Here is an 18,457-nt window from a genome sequence, read left to right as displayed (position 1 = left end):
ATCCCATGCAGGGGTCTCGTTTGACTAATCCTGAGTCACCAGTCTCTTTATGCTAGACTGCTGCTTCAAGCTAATGTAACTAAGTTAAAACAGCCGTATATAAAAAACATAGAAAATATATAAGAAAGAGTCATGGGTTCAAAACAATGCAACCTAAGAGTAAATAAATGATTTCTGGGTGAAGTATTTCTTTAACTTCACCAGTATTAACACACCAATTGGTAAACCCAGCAGGATTTACAATTAAATCACTATCTGCAACTTTTGACTAACTGGCAAGACTATTTTACTATGTGACGATACATGTAGCTAACTTGACTATGGAAACAAGTACCTATATTGGTTGTTTTTTACTTTATTTTACTAGAAAATACTAGTCTTTAGCTTTAGGATGTCATAATCCAGGTTTACAATATTCTTGGAACTTAACAGGTTTGACGCATAATAGTAAATCTTTGGGAAAGTCTTTTGCCAGTCTTTTCTAGGTTAAGATGGTTCCCGGCTTTGTGGGTTGTTCTTGTAGCTCTATTGGTAAAGAAATGCATTAGCACCACCACAATTCCTCTAGCAACACAAACAGATAAAACGTACACCGTGAATACACTGCAAGCTTTGAATAAAAGCGTCCATCAAATGCATAAAGGAAAATGTAAGCTGGTCTTGCTGCACTCATAGCCTGGCCATGCTGATTTCAAATGTACCTGTCTGACTACTAGCTGATATGTCTCTTGTAAGAGCGGTTTGATGTAAAACTTTCAAAACAACCAAAAACTTTCAAAACTTAAAAAGCAAGTAAATTAGGACATATAGGGCAGTTTCCTAGACAGGGTTTATCCTAGTCTCAGACTGAAATGCATGTTTGAGGTGCCTTAATTTACATCTTGCACTGATGTATCTTAACATATATCACTGCCATTGTTTTGCCTCAAGATGCACACAACAAGTATTGTTTTTTGTAAGGTATGTCTGTAAAAATTACTTAAGGCCTAGTCCTGAATTAAAGGCTGGATAGGCAGGAATTATTTAAAAAAACTTTTTTACAAATTTGTTTAAACTGTCTTTATATACCAATACATAGGTAAAATGTAAGTACTCTGAAAAAGAGAGTATCAAAATCGAGTGTCTGTAGACCTCTCATGAAACAGCTCATTTTTCCATTCACTTCACCCCCTCCCTTCTGGGTTTATTCTAAAGCCACGCCCCCAAAACACATGAACGTGCGACGCGCTGAGTAGCATTTACCTCAGACGAGCGGAGAGGAAGGAGCGCGGTGCATGTAATAACATCATGTCACAATCACATGTAATAACACATCTAACTTTATCACTATGAATATAAACAAATAGGATGGCTTTTAGTTCTTACTATTAAGCTAGTGTTTTGCATGGAAGAGTTTCCGTGATGAAAGCATTGTTGACTCTGATGAGGACTACACTCCAGAGACAATACCGCTACCGCATCGTCGACTCGAGGAAAAGCCACGCGATATTTACTCTCGTTTGATTGCTTCGTTTATTCCTTTTTTGCCTTGTTTGCCTTCGCTGACTGGATATGCAGGTACTTAGAGTTCTGAATGCTCTTTCTCTGCCTTACTTTTGCTCTTCCTAGAGTGCCTTGTGCACGTTCAAATCAATCGGGTGTGCGCATGTGTGGGCAGATCCCATAGCAACAGGGGTGGTGCCATGGTCGCAAGAGAGAGTGATGGTCGCACAAGCCAATCATTTGTTTCGTCCCGAATGGAAATAATGAGCTGTTTAAAACAGTGGTGAGAGGTCTACAGACACTCGAGTTTTATACTCGTACTTACATTTTACTTATGTATTGGCATATAAAGACAGTTTCAACAAATTTGTAAAAGAAGTTTTTTGGATAATTCCTGCCTATCCTGCTTTTAAGTTAAAACCTGTCTGGAAAACCGCCCCATAAAGCCAGGACTAGGCCTTAGTTAAATTAAGCTGTTTAAGCATTTTTTATAAACATGCTTTAGAAAAAACGTTACTGGTGTGTATCTTTAGACACTTAGTGGCACTTCCATATTTTAAGATCTGTCAGTACATGTATTTTTTTTTGTAGTTGAGACAATTCAAACATGTGTTAGCCTTAAGCCTTGTCTGTGAAACTAGGATATAGATTCTTAAAATCTGAACAAAAAAAAAACATTCAAGGTTAAAAAAACATGCAGACTGCCTCAAAGGCAAGCCATCAAACCATGCATACAGGAAGACCGTGCAAAAAAAAAAATCAGGGGTCAGAAGTCATGTGACCCAGATGAGAGAGAAAAGCAGTACCTGGTATGATCTGAGAAGCTCCTGAGCAAGCGTAGGGAGAGAAGGCAGGACACACAACTTTGTTAAAGCAGAAAATGTTCACTTGATTCTTTTGAATGCATCACATTTCATTCAGATCTGGATTTTAATCATTTCGTGGCATATGTAAGATCATAACACACTTCTGGGTGAGATCACACAATCCTTTTCTTGACTTGATTAGCATTTGCTTCAAGTAGCTGTGTTACAATGTCATATTTAAAGGTGCAATGCTGAACTTTTAGAAGGCTCTCTTGACAGAAATGCAATATAATATACATAACTATATTATGAATGGTGTATAAAGATCTTACATAATGAACTGTATTGTTTTAATTACCTTAGAATGAGCCATTTTTATATACATACACCGCGGGTGTCCTTACATTGAAGTCGCCGTCATGTTTTTACAGTAGCCCTAAACGGACAAACAGTTCTACAGAGCGCGTTTCATCCCTATGTTGTCCAGGACGACCACATGTTTATCCTACGGAAGCTACCGTAGTTTCTTTCGCGTTTTGAAATTAAAGTTGGTTGCAAATCGCAAACTCACCTCTGGATGCCACTAAAGTTAAGGAGACTGTTTCAGAAAAAAGACATCTGTAGAGTTTGCTGGACATCACAGGTGGAGTGAAGAGACAATAGAGCAGCTTTGGATCAATAAGACAATTTTGGCTTTGGTACAATACCAGCCTCTCAAAACTCTGTATTGAAACAAGATCAATATCTTCACGCAGAACAAAATAAAACTACTGTAATGTCAAATGAGATGAATGCATGGACTAAATGTAATGGGATTTGTCATTTTAAAAGCATTATAAACCACCTATAAATTCAAATGATTTAATCATCTAGAAACTTAATAGGAAACAACCAAAGATTATAAAGTTATACATGCATATACACTTTAAAGGTATAGTGTGTTTTTAGTGGCATCTAGTGGTGAGATTGTGAATTGCAACCAACTTCCATTTCGAAATGCATAGAGAAGCTACAGTAGCTGCTACATAGATATGTACACCAGACGTCGCCCTGGCTACGGCAGCTAACTGGACTGAATGCATCAACTAGAGCCGCCATCTTGAAACAGGGGAGCCCCGCGTCAGCGTCATTGTAGGCAATGATGTAACGGAAATAAAATCACCATAAATCATCATGAATGCTATTTTCTTGGTTTTCTTTTGGTTCGTTTCAACAGTCAGACATGTGTTTAGCATTAGAGTCCAGAAAAAAAGTTTTGATATCATGAAAATCTACTTTTTCTAACTATAATGCATAGTGCTAGTAGGCCTAACAAGTAAGTCCGGCATCTTCCATGAATTTGAAGTACAGGCGGAGATAGCAGCTTTACCGAGCTACTTCCTATGACAAGACCCCTGTTCCAAGATGGTGGCGTTTTTTCCCCATGCTTAGAACCCCAAGGCGACATTTAGTGTATATATCTATGTAGCTGCTACATGACAAACATGTCGTCGTCTGAGACAATGTAGGAATGAAACGTGCACCGTAGAGCAGTTTGTTCATTTAGGGCTACAGTAGAAACATGACGGCGACTTCCACGTAAGGAGACCTGCGATGTATTAAGATAAAAACGGCTCATTCTAAGATAAACAATACAGTTCATTATTTAAGGACACACTGATAAAATAGTAATAGAGATCCTTTTAAAAGTCACACATTGCATCTTTAAAAAAAGGTGTAGAGACTCACGTACAGCAATATTATAAGACTAATATAATATCAGAATAATGTTTAACACCATTAAAAGGCAAAGTCTATGGACATGAAAATGCTTTGTTCTTACAAAAGTAGACACAACTTTGTTGAATTTTCTTGTACCACATGGTTAAAACAAACATCACTGATCAAAGAGAAGTTCCTCAATAACTTCATGTAAAGTCCTCTAAGCCAATTAACTGAGATTAAATTCAAACTACTCATTAGCCACAAACAGTCATGTACAGTATCAATGCATACACATGGGAAATGCCGGGAACATACTGTCATTTTCATCTGAACCACTATTTTAAAACCAACAACTGTAATGACTTTTCCACTGTTTCACACCATATGTTTTTGTTCAATCACATTTTGTAGTGGCAATGACATTTTTTTAATAAGACGTCAGGCTATTTTGTCTTGCTAAAATTCATTTCATAGCATTTTAAGTATAAACCAGGTGTGCCTCATATGTCTTGAAAAGTGAAGCCTCGCTTTTTGATCGCCCCCTGGTGGCTGGCTGCAGTACAAGTCATAAACCCCACTCTCTCCATTCAAACGAATGGGACTCATTCACACTGATATATGTTCAATTGTTCATTTTTGTGATAAATTTCATTTAAGCTAGTAATTTGATGCTATAGAAACGAGGCGTGTTGTTATGATTGGCGTGGTAGAATTGGTCGCGCAAGCGTTTGGGACGAAGTTTGATACCGCGGCTCCGCCTTCTGCTCCACGGATGATTCCTTTTGCGCATGCCCTGGCTCCAAACTGACGTTTTTACGTAACATGGCGGCGACCATGGTCGGACATTCAATTCAATACAATGGAAGGAGGCAACGTCACGTCATTCATCTTTTTTACAGTCTTTGGTATAAACGCAATTACTTGACATTCTTTAATATTTTTGCTGACAAAATTATAAATAATGGAAATGAATGGAAATCACTATACACTGCTTTGCACGACATCCTTCAACTGTGTAAAAATAAACAAAAGTATTAATGGTATATTTGATTTGAGAAATGTAAAATAATCTCTATAAAAGTATATATACAAGTAGGCTTTCTCTTCTAATAAGATTCGGTTGCATTAACACATGATAAAGACTATTTTGGATATCAAAAAACGTCAACAGCCGTGCACACCATCACATTCGCAGATACTTATAAGCGGATCGTTTAACATGGATATAGCGTATGATAAACAATGTGAGGCTAAAATCCTCTAAAAAGTCTTTCAGTCTCATCCAGACACTCGCGTACAGCACTATAAATAGTGAATTTTGGTGTCAATAAGCTGCTCAGGCTGACATGCATCAGGTGAGAGTTATGGCATGTCAGTAGGGCAGTGATTAGATGTCACTACTGTCAGTCTTCCTACAAGATATTGATGGTCAGATTTCAGCAGAAGCTTATTTGATGCCATCCGTGTACAGACAGCTGCAGTAGCTCAGCATCATTCAAAGAGAACGATTTATAAAGCTGATGCTTCTCAAGCATTCACCCATGCAATGTTTTAAAAGTACAAAACAGGCCAATTGTTTTTTAAAATAGAAATCTTGAAATGAATCACTACAATGTTCCTAACTGAAACCTACCATTACATTAGATTTGTTTTTATAAACTTACGACATAATATTAATACCAGCTCAGATGGTAAAATATCAACACTGTAAAAATATCTTGTTGCACTTATGTATATGTATATATGTATATATTGAAATAAATTGTGAATTCAAATATAAAATAAAAAATATATAAGTGCAACAAGGACATTTTTTACAGTGTGTATATACAATAAAATAATGTATTTGCAACAATAATGCATCTTTTAAAGGGGTCATATCATGTAAATCTGACTTTTTCCATGTTTAAGTGCTATAATTGGGTCCCCAGTGCTTCTATCAACCTAGAAAATGTAAAAAAAGATCAACCCAGTAACTTAGTTTTAGTAAACCATTTGGTAAACAAAACCATGCAAGCATGTGACAAAATAGATCATTGAAAATTGGCTCCCCTTGTGATGTCAGAAGGGGATAATATCGCCCCTTAATCTGCACTATCCAGCACTGCCATTTAGTGCAGAGATCAGCTCATTTGCATTTTTAAAGAACACACCCAAAAACGACACATTTTTGCTCACACCTAAAGTGTCAATTTAACATGTTATTATAAATGATCTATATGGTATTTTGAGCTAAAACTTCACATTTGTACTCTGGGGACACCAAAGATTTATTTTACATTTTAAAAAAATCTTGTGAAATGTCCCCTTTAAAGGAACAATATCTCAACTATGTCCTAAAAGAAGAAATTAAAACATACATTTAACTTTTTGTCAACACTATCAGATATGCATAAAAATCTGCCAAAATCAAAGCCAGCCCTCAACCTGAAGGTCCTCTTGCTGTATTTCACCTGCTATGAATTTACACAACAAGGTCAGATAAGATTTACAACACAACAGATAAGGCTTAAAAATCATCTAGCGGTGTTAAATCATTCATTCATTAATGCCATATTCATAAAAAATATTTTAAACACTAATCTTGTGTCTGACACATACCAAAAAGAAAATCTTTACATTTAAAGAAAAACACTGCAGCGTTTCACGTCACATAATACAAACATAGCTGCATAAGAAAAGCCACATTAGCTGATCTGAGATTTGTACGCTTCAGATATCTGCTTTATTTCCCCTTTAAATTCACAGCTATAATTGTAGTTGCCCCGCTGAGTGGCCATATTTGTGTATTCTGACCATGTGCACAATGCTATGTGCTTCTGTCTGTTTCCGTGGCGTGACTTTGAGTTTGTATGTGACCCGCTGTGCCTTTGTTTAATTAAACGGGTAAACGGGTTTCAAACCACACCTGAACAAGGATCAGCTGAAAAAACTGTGCGTGCCATGTGTGCCCAAGGACACCCATTTGGGTGACCACCGTATAGTCAGAGCACAAAGTTCCTATAGCCTCACATTAACTTTATATTCCACTTCAAACAGACGTATAACCTCAACTTTCTATTAACAGGTAATAATAATTAACTTTTCCCTAAGAGGTGCATATGCATAAAGCTCCATGCAGTAGCAAACTTCACAACGTCTGACGCCGAAGCGTTAAAGATCATGTTGTTTTATAGCATATACTGTAACAGATCCCGAGTGTTGCTTGGTTTCATGTTATTTTCACACTGCTTTTCTTCACCAGCATCAAGTGTGTTTCTAGTGCCCAGTGAGCATGTAATTAAATCTGGAGAAACAAATAAAAGGCTATTCAACCTGCCAGCGGTCTGTACGGTCATGGAGTCTCTGTGCTAAAGAAACATTTTTATGTGCTTTCTATGAGATCAAGCAAAAAGTGCCGCTCTCAACAGACTGCATATGTACTGATAGCAGCCTTGTGGATATGTGTGAACAGTTATTAAAAAGTGTGAAAAAAAACTATTCTTGCTCAGATGCTGGCCATTTTCCACTAGATCTAAGATAATAAACGGCAGCATTTATGCCTGCCTTAGGGGATACTTTTCTGAAATAAATTCTGTCATTATTTTAACAACCCTCTTGTCATTTTAACTTTTATGTTATTTTGACCACATGTATAAAACACAAAAATAGCAAAACATTCAACTATTATTTAAAAAAAAACTTTTTTACCATACAGCAATTCGTATACTGACCAATAACCACTTAAAGACAATGTGCATGATCTCTGGAAGCCAATGTTGATATTTGAAATCACCTAAACAAACATGTCCCTACCCCACTAGAATCTGGACCTTCTTTTGATAGACCCGCCCCACACATATGCAACCCAGGCAACGTGTGTTTTGGTACTCGACTCCATTTTCCAAAGTGTTTTTCAATAATCACGCACCCTGCCTTTAAAGTCCCGTGAACCAGAAGTCACAATTGACATTACTTGTTGTGATGTTGTGACGCATTTATGAATGAAACAGGATATTACGCAAAGAAAATAGTGGGTGTGGCTTGTGTTTAGCACTCTGCTTTGATTGGATATAGAAAAGTAGGGGTTTCATTCAGAAATGCAACTGGTAGCAGACTGACAGTTGGAGGGGGCGGAGTTATCGGATGCTCCCACCCAACCCGCCTAGCTGACATCATCAGAGAATGATCGCCACAAGAGGACAGAAATACATTTTGAGATGTTGATTGTTGATTAAAGTTTATGAGGGCACATGAAAAGAAGACTTTTCAAAAGTTTCAAAAAGTTTCAAAAGACTCTAAATGACCTCAAACGAGGCATAAGGGTCTTATCTAGCGAAACCATTGTCATTTTTGACACAAAAAAATGCACTTTTAAACCACAACTTCTCGTCGGTCTCTGGTCCTGTGACGCGCCAGCGCGACCTCGCGTAATTGTGTAAAGCCGTGCAAAGGTCACGTGTTACATATATGAAACTCACATTTGCGGACCATTTTAAACAATAAACTGACACAAAAACATTAATTAGTATCATTCCACATACAACAACGTCGGAACGGTCCTCTTTCTCCACACTTGTAAACACTGGGGCGTAGTTTCACATACGTCCTCCGTGACCTCTTGACGTCTTGACTTATTGCGTGAGGTTGCGCTGGTGCTTCACATAACCGGAGATAGACGAGAAGTTGTGGTTTAAAAGTGCATTTTTTAAATTTTTTATTTAATTGGGACTTTAACAGCACAAGTGAATAATAATAATAATACACCAAACAAGTTTTCTGTGAAATCTGCAAAAGTCTTTTTTTTGTGATTTACTGTTTTCTACATAAAATCATCCTTTATCTGTGAAAATATAACCGTGATATCTTTAATATTGACTAAGGTCAAAGATTGAAATCAATGTGAAATCAATGACTGAATTTAATCTTTAATGCTCCTAATCTCCAAAACTGAAGTTCATAAAAGTAAATAATGACTTTTTATTGTTTAATTAAAACTGACACTGATGAAATGCTTGTTTTATAGAAGGTCATCTATTAGTCTCTACTCTTTAATTCCCATAATGTAGTATTTCTCCATATAATACTCCCTCATGGAGGGATGTGTGCTGCTGTGTCAGAGTCTGTCATTGGGATCGGGGACAGGAGGTGGATAATGAGAACATAAGGGTGAGAGGAGCTGACAGGAACACCATCCTCCCACCACGACCGACAGAACACAGGTCACAGAACAGTCACTAAACCTGCGCTCACCCACCTGGACTTCACATTAAAATTAGCCCAGCGCTCACGGTGGACCACGTCCACTCAGCTTTTCTCGAAATACTGCGAAACTGCAATCTGCCAAATTGCCTCATCTCCAAAAACCACAAGATGGACTTCACTTTACTTTGCACGTGATGATTTAAATCTGCCCCAGTTTCAGGGAAGGCTGCATATGTTCCATTCATTACGGATATTACAATTCGATCATAAGTGTCATACTGTGGGAAATCATCTATCCATTTGAAAGGTTAAACTAATTACATCACCATAGTGAACCACTCGACAGATACACTTCAGGATATCACGATGATTTAAGTAAGGACGCTCGGTGCAGCAGATACACACACTCCGCAACACCTGTGCCATTCAGTCACACGCTCCCCACCATTAGATCTCTGGGTAATAGCATCCATCAAAACAGACTCCATTTGCCACGAGAGAGCCACAAAATGCATCAATTTGTTTGCTATTTTAATGTCTTTTGTGAAGCGCAATGAGACATCTGTCAGAGACACCTGCTGCATATTTGTTGGGCTAAAAAATGGAAAGTTGGCCACCTTTGTCCCGTCTACCAGTTTATAATCAACGCTGTGTTTCCATGCCGCAACTAGCATTTTTCAATTTCCCCTTTTCCTTTTCTTAATACAATCACAGCGATCAATCAGCTGTGGGTGGGGGAAATGAATGATGAAGCAAACATCTCGGCTACCCGAGCCCTCGTTTGTCAAGCATCTGTGGAAAATGTGCACAGTGTGGACAGCTAATAATTGTTTTATTCAACCTTGGCAGGTCAAGGTCCCTTCATTTGAGACCCAATATGTGTAACATCAAGATGATATCACGTGTTTTAAAATAGCAACATTATATTTGCAAGCGTGCTGTTTTCTGAATTTAACCACAGCTGCAGATTATCACAGTAATGCTTAAAGGTGCAATGTGGGACTTTTAGAAGGCTCTCTTGACAGAAATGCAATATAATATACATAACTATATTATCAGTGGTGTATAAATACCTAACATAATGAACTGTATTGTTTTTATTATCTTAGAATGAGACGTTTTTATCTATATGCACCGTGGGTCCCATTATATCAGGGCCCAGGGGTGCCCAAACTCGGCCTGCAAAGTTTAGCTTCAACTTGCCTCAGCACACCTGCCTGCAAGTTTCTAGTAAGCTTAGTAAGACCTTAATTAGCTGCTTCAGGTCTGTTTGATTAGAATTGGAGCTATACTTTGCTGGACACTAACCCACCACGATTGAGCTTGGGCACCCCTGCCTTACATGGAAGTTTGACGCCATGTTTCTACAGTAAGCCTAAATGGACAAACTGCTCTATAGAGCGTGTTTTGTCGCTATACATTGGTTCAGACGATGACATGTTTGTCCAGTGGCACTACCGTAGCTTCTCTATGGCTCTGTCCAAAACCGCATACTGTATACGTACTGAATGAGATGAAGTACCTACTTTTACTGACCGTTAAAACAGTAGGTCAGTATCCTGGTAGTATGAATGGGATTCGGACGTACTACATACACAGGGGCGTGTGCACAGCTCACAGAAATTTGTGCATACACAGACATCAAACAAAATATTATAGAGCTTTTAGTGTTTTCCATGGCACTTATGCCTTCATGCAAAAACCTCTAAAATAAAAGTGTTGACTAACTTTCATATCAAATACTATTCAATCGAAATAATGACATATTGGCATCATATTTACATCTGAAATGGCATGTTTTATTTATTTAAGTTTATGTTTAATGTCATTAATGCATTTTAATTAATGCATTGCACAACAACTGCATTATCCTATAAAATGTATGTAATTTTACACCGAAAAGCTATAGCCACGTGATTGATTTGAATGTTCAATAATAATACAAAAATTGTAGTTACAATTATTAGAGGAACGCATTATTGCATCAATTTTTGTGAACGTGTGATTCCGCGCCCCCGTGAACTCTGGCGAACTTTGGCATACCAAGATGAATCTAGTAATCTACTAATATAACGTCAATGCTGTCACATTTTAAACCATACATTTTCTACACAGAGGAGGTTAACTGCACATTACCGTTCTGGGGTTTGGAAATGTTGTGAGCGTTTCTAAAACGTTTTAATTCCTCAGATAGCAAAATGCAACAGCAAAGAGCCCATGAGCACTCAGACGCTAATGACGTCAGTGACTGCACTGTCTGCAGCGCCTGCCGCCAGAAAAAAAGCAATGCAACACGATCAAATCAATATCAAAACGGCAAAAAACTCTGAAAAGTGACAAGCATGCAGCACAGAATTGATAATATTGTGCATATTAAACAGATTAAAAGTCAAATAACAGATTAATTGACGCTTCTTTAATTTTAAGGTTGCATGAAAAATCCATTTGGCTCAAAAAAAAACAAACAAGGGGGCACGTGCCCCCTCAGTTTGAATGGGCATGACGCCTCTGTAAATACACCATGTTGATACATCAAGTGACATACATCTTCATCACGTCATGTCATACCAGGGCGAATACAGCTGCATTAACGCTTTCCACCATTTCCTAATATGACGACACCTCTTCTTTTTCGTTGGATAACTCCAATCCCGGGGCATCATGATATAGTGAAGTGTCCATATGCGCACTTCAAAATCTAACCGGAAGTAGCTTATTTGGGTTCTTTTCGGCTACTGTTTTTGGAATATCATAATTTTGGACATACTACTCGCCTCGCCTACTGCCTTTCGCCTAATATATAGTATGGAAGTAGGCGATTTAGGACGCAGCATATGTGTTTCAGACTAAGCCATTGGCAGCAAATCACAATCTCCCACTAGACGCTGCTAAAAATCTACACAAAACACCCTCAAATTGGAAACAGTGGCATGCTTGCAAGTAAGCTATTGATTTTATGAAACCGTTTAGTAAAACTATTTGAATATTGACAGAATTTGGCCAGATTAGGAGCATCAAAGTTGGATTTCAATCACTGGTTTCGAATTGATTTCAATCTTTGACACAGTCAATATTAAAGATATCAAAGTTATATTTTCACAGAATGTTTTTTTTTAGATTATGTAGGATGATTTTATGTAGAAAACTACATTTCAAAAAGATTTCACAGACTGAGTCACATTTAATAATAATATATCTTATTAATAATAAAGGCATTCAGATGCAAAATGATCTAAGTGCATGTGACATGTTTTCTTGTAAATGAGCATTTTTCAACAGGCTCTTGCTTAGGTTCAGTAGTTTTACAGTAATGACAATGAAAAGTTTATTAGTCAATAATTTGAATGCCTCATTTTTGTAAATGTTTCCTCTTAGTGCAAGCAAGATTTTTTTTTTTGGGGGGGGGGGAGGTGAAGCAAAGGTATTTGATGAACATGTAATGTACCGAGAGCATTCAGTCAATATCATTATCTCATTTTTGACAGAGATGGCCTTTAGCGCCTTTTGCATCTGAGCTTCTAAATTATTATATTATTAGTATAATAATAATGAATCTAGTAAAAATATATAGAGCTATATCACACTCCTACTCGAGCGATATTGCTTAACTATGATGATACCTACACTGTAAAAAATTCCGTAGAAATTACTTGCAGCTGGTTGCCGGTAACTTACCGTAGATTTAAATTTATGATATTTGCCGGCAAGATTTTTGTTCAACATTAAACATCAAACATTTACAAGTCTTTGTCTTTACAGAGTAAAACTAAAATAACAGCATCAAGCAAAGCATTCTGGGAAACAAAATCTGAAGCAAAAAACTGAAAAAGTTTGTTGATGATTTCTGATTATTGCTGTTATTGTATGGTTTTATTCTGTTAAGATAAAGACTTGTTAATATCTATTTTTTTTTACTTTGAGCAAACTCTTGCCAGTAAATAACATAAATTTAAATCTACGGTAAGCTACCGCAAGCAGCAGCAAGTAACACTGTAATTTCTACGGAATTACAGTGCATTAACTACTGTCAATAAATGTAACTTTTCGTAATGTGTTACAAAAAATGTATGATTACCAAACAAAGCTTATATAATTGTAAATAAACAAAAACAAATACAAATGTCCCAGTGCTTTTATACTAAATATCAGAAATGATACTTGGACGATGAAATCCAAGGACACTTATTGTTGTATAATTACGTTCAAATTGTAGAATGTTGATATGAAATGGTGTAACTTGTTCATTCTGCTGTTTTATCATCTAATGTTTGGACCGTATTTGGTTCACACAACCAAGAATTTGTATTTGTCACTGAGATTAATAACCGCTTACAGCAAAAAATGCCATAAAACAAACAAACAGGTCACAAAAAACAAAACAAGAGCAGCAGAAAAATAATCTTCTTGACAGTGGATAATATCCTTTTACTGGACAACATTTTTTTCAGAAAGATGTCGACATAAGCATTTCCTACCCAATATTTTGAAAAAGTAATAACAACCCAAAGGACCTTACATAATAGTTATGTATAATATTTAGTTATTATATAGTCTAACCACAAGTATATTTAGCACTATCTATCTATTTTTTTCCAAAATGTAGTGTCTCACCCCTGAGGAGATGCAAAATAATGTGTTTGATTACTTGTTGTTATTCACAGGTGACTTGTGATTTCTCCCAGTGCAACTGCAATGGTGCCACTCCATATTGAGTTACCAGCCAGAATAGCATGAAAAATGTATTTATCAAACGAAAAGACTTCTTATTATGGACTTAAAGTGGTAAAGCGGCATCATTAAAGTAATCCAAATGATTTCAGTGGGTTAATAAATGTCTTCTAAAAAGGAAATATGTTTGCTTATGTAGCCAATTTAAAATGTAAACAAGCAGATTTCTTCTCATTGGTTCTCGCATGTATCATGACGAAACAAGCATTTGACAAAAGTCACACATAAGAACCAGTGAGATTTGGATATGTGTGCTTATTGGAGCTTCATCGTGTACATGACGGCCTTTAATAAAAATGATTCATTTGCATTCAACTGAAGAAAGAAGTCATATATATCTCTGTGAACTACAGTATTGTTCAAAATAATAGCAGTACAATGTGACTAACCAGAATAATCAAGGTTTTTAGTATATTTCTTATTGCTACGTGGCAAACAAGTTACCAGTAGGTTCAGTAGATTCTCAGAAAACAAATGAGACCCAGCATTCATGATATGCACGCTCTTAAGGCTGTGTAATTGGGCAATTAGTTTAATTAGTTGAAAGGGGTGTGTTCAAAAAAATAGCAGTGTGGCATTCAATCACTGAGGTCATCAATTTTGTGAAGAAACAGGTGTGAATCAGGTGGCCCCTATTTAAGGATGAAGCCAACACTTGTTGAACATGCATTTGAAAGCTGAGGAAAATGGGTCGTTCAAGACATTGTTCAGAAGAACAGCGTACTTTGATTAAAAAGTTGATTGGAGAGGGGAAAACCTATAAAGAGGTGCAAAAAATGATAGGCTGTTCAGCTAAAATGATCTCCAATGCCTTAAAATGGAGAGCAAAACCAGAGAGACGTGGAAGAAAACGGAAGACAACCATCAAAATGGATAGAAGAATAACCAGAATGGCAAAGGCTCAGCCAATGATCACCTCCAGGATGATCAAAGACAGTCTGGAGTTACCTGTAAGTATTGTGACAGTTAGAAGACGTCTGTGTGAAGCTAATCTATTTTCAAGAATCCCCCGCAAAGTCCCTCTGTTAAAAAAAAGGCATGTGCAGAAGAGGTTACAATTTGCCAAAGAACACATCAACTGGCCTAAAGAGAAATGGAGGAACATTTTGTGGACTGATAAGAGTAAAATTGTTCTTTTTGGGTCCAAGGGCCACAGGCAGTTTGTGAGACGACCCCCAAACTCAAATTCAAGCCACAGTACACAGTGAAGACAGTGAAGCATGGAGGTGCAAGCATCATGATATGGGGATGTTTCTCCTACTATGGTGTTGGGCCTATTTATCGCATACCAGGGATCATGGATCAGTTTGCATATGTTAAAATACTTGAAGAGGTCATGTTGCCCTATGCTGAAGAGGACATGCCCTTGAAATGATTGTTTCAACAAGACAATGACCCAAAACACACTAGTAAACGGGCAAAGTCTTGGTTCCAAACCAACAAAATTAATGTTATGGAGTGGCCAGCCCAATCTCCAGACCTTAATCCAATTGAGAACTTGTGGGGTGATATCAAAAATGCTGTTTCTGAAGCAAAACCAAGAAATGTGAATGAATTGTGGAATGTTGTTAAAGAATCATGGAGTGTAATAACAGCTGAGAGGTGCCACAAGTTGGTTGACTCCATGCCACACAGATGTCAAGCAGTTTTAAAAAACTGTGGTCATACAACTAAATATTAGTTTAGTGATTCACAGGATTGCTAAATCCCAAAAAAACAACAGGTTTGAACACACACCTTTCAACTAATTGCCCAATTGCACAGCCTTAAGAGCGTGCATATTATGAATGCTGGGTCTTGTTTGTTTTCTGAGAATCTACTGAACCTACTGGTAACTTGTTTGCCACGTAGCAATAAAAAATATACTAAAAACCTTGATTATTCTGGTTAGTCACATTGTACTGCTATTATTTTGAACAATACTGTATATATTTAAGATATGTGTGCATTCTTTTTTATAGCTGAAATATATACAGATTAAAGTGCATTTTTATATAATCAGTCATTTGATGTGCATTCTCCTGAAAGAAATTGCTATAATGAAATGAAAATGATGGGGGACGAGAGTATTAATTATCGTGTCTCATGACCAGCGTGTCTTGTAAAGAGTCTTTAAAATGCTTGGGATGACCTGGAAGGAACGTCTCTGATGACCTCACAGGCACAGCTGACATCACACATACTGTACTGTAAATAGACCGCAATGTAATTAATGTATACCGTGAAATGTATGACACAATAAACAGCCTTCATATTGTCAGAACACGCGTTTCCTGACAGAAGGCATTCATTTTACTCCCACAGGCAGACCACAACTGTTATTTTACACCAGAGCCCGTATCTCAGAGGCTTATGGTTCGGATGCGCATGCATATTAAACAGATGCAAACTGCAATGTGCGTGAATTACAATCATTCAGAGTGACGACTAAATGTTATGTGTGTGCTGTTCTAACGTTCCTCTCCGCTTGTAACGAATGGCAGGAAATGCGAAGCTATATTAAAAAAATAAATGGCACTTAGTCTTCTACCGTTTCCAGAGTGAGCTCCATTCTCCATGCATCATAGAGGACGTGATGATGCAAACAAGTCGCCTGACAAACTGCGTGTCAGACGGCTTAATGATTCACCTTGTGCTGCCGGGACCTCGTGCTAAAAGCACTCTTGGGAAATATTGTTTATATTTCAGGAACTTAAATCAATATGATTGCTTTAAAATAGACAGCTTTTAAAATATATCACTAAAAATAATCCAATAAAGCCCATTAAGCAGGTTTTGAGAGATTCATCAAATCAAAAGATTTAACTTAAAAGAACAATTTATTCATGTATCAGACATCCTTGCTAAGCTAGGACAGGAGTCAGCATTATTTATTTGAAGAGTTCAGAGTTCAAATCCACCTTCGTCAGTTATGCTCAAAGCATGTAGTATACATTAATCAAATACTTTAGCTTCAAATACGCTAAATCCTGGCCCAAGGCCACTCAGAAATACCAGTTTGTTAGCATAATCTGTTAAATGCCATGTTACTTTTTCAGCAAAGTCCTCTAAGTGCAATGCGGAAAATAGAAATGGATTAATGATGGCACACTTATATTGCAAAAATGACTTTCTTACTTATATTTTTGTCTTGTTTTTAGTATAAATATCTAAAAATTCTTAAATCTGGGGTGGGTTTAAATAAGTCTGACTTCTACACTGCAAAAAATTATTTTCAAAAAAATGAAAAACTATCTAAAAATTCTTAAATTAAGAAGCTTTTTCTTGATGAGAAAAACGACCCAAGAAAATAAGTCTAGTTTTTAGAGCAAAAATATCACATTTAAGTGATTTTGTGCATAAAACAAAGCAAAAAAATCTGCCAATGGGGTAAGCAAAAAAATCTTTTCTTAAACACTAAATTCAAGAAAAATTTCTTAAATTGTAGACTAATCTCAATGCTTCCTTATTGTTCTGTTATGTGTCTTTTAATTGCTGGAAACAAAGATTAAATAAATAAATGTTTATTTTCTTGATGAGCAAAATGACATAAGAAAATAAATCTAGATTTTAGACAAAAGATAAAAAATAAGCGAATTTGTGCTTAAAACAAGCAAAAATATCTGCCAATAGAGTGGGAAAATTTTTCATAAATGAAGTGTTTAAAGTTAACCTATTTCAAGATTTTTTTCTCACCCCATTGGCAGATATTTTAGCTTGTTTTAAGCACAAATTCACTTAAATTTGATATTTTTGGTCTAAAAACTATAGATTTATTTTCTTAGGTCATATTGCTCATAAAGAAAAAGCATCTTAATTTAAGAATTTTAAGATACTTGTACTAAAAACAACAAAAATACAAGAAAGAAAAGTGCACTGTAAAAAATTGTAGCATGAAGTTTAAACAACTTAAGCAAGTCAATTCAACTTAGTATTTTAAGTTTTGGCTTGTGAAAAGTTGACACAATTTATAAAAACAGTTTTATAAAATTTATGAATTTATGTAAAAAGTTTAACTTAATTTTTAAATTAATTTAAAGTAAGTAATTTTAAGTTTAACTAACATAAAAATATATGTTGATTTGACAAAAATGCTGATTTTTTTTACAGTGCTTATGAGGCGGCAAGAGTTTTTTACCTGGTGAAAGAAAGTTTAATGAATTTTGGAGCCTTTACCTTTATTTATAAATGACAGAGAAGAGTGACTTGAGAGAGAGATAGTGGGATTGGGAAACGACTGCAAAATGCATCACATTCAAACTTGGGTCCCTTGTACATTGAGTACTTGAACCTGAATTTTCTTTTGTGTTCACTAAGTCATATGGGTTCGACATGAGTTAGTTATTTTTGGATAAAACTGTGCGTGGCATATGCTGCGCATCATTCAAAAACACCCCAAAATGTTAACCGTTTATTAAACAGCGTAGACCTAACAGTCCCTCTGCCTTATGGTGAAAATTCAAATCAATATTAATTCATTCCAGTTTGCTATTTATGCACCATTTTACCTGGTGCCAGTGTAAAGTATGTCTTATTGATTGACTGTGTAATTACCCAACTCGCTTGCTTAATTT

At 36.4% G+C, this 18,457-nt stretch overlaps 1 protein-coding gene across 3 annotated transcripts in view; it reads right to left on the bottom strand.

Moving 5' to 3' along the window:
• Nucleotides 1-18,457, bottom strand: part of cadm1b (cell adhesion molecule 1b) — a 234,965-nt gene that overhangs the window by 93,562 nt on the left and 122,946 nt on the right. For 2 of the 3 annotated variants that reach the window (XM_055196276.2, XM_055196278.2), the window contains exon 2: nt 2,289-2,309. The exons of the other annotated variant lie outside the window; for it this stretch is intronic. In XM_055196276.2, coding sequence (XP_055052251.1) covers nt 2,289-2,309 — 21 coding nt within the window. The remainder of the gene's footprint in view (nt 1-2,288; nt 2,310-18,457) is intronic. 3 annotated transcript variants of the gene reach the window in all.

This window comes from Misgurnus anguillicaudatus, chromosome 24 (assembly GCF_027580225.2).
Source record: "Misgurnus anguillicaudatus chromosome 24, ASM2758022v2, whole genome shotgun sequence".
NCBI classification, from domain to species: domain Eukaryota; kingdom Metazoa; phylum Chordata; class Actinopteri; order Cypriniformes; family Cobitidae; genus Misgurnus; species Misgurnus anguillicaudatus.
Note: the sequence above shows the minus strand (reverse complement) of the source record. Positions and strands in the feature narration are given on the sequence as shown.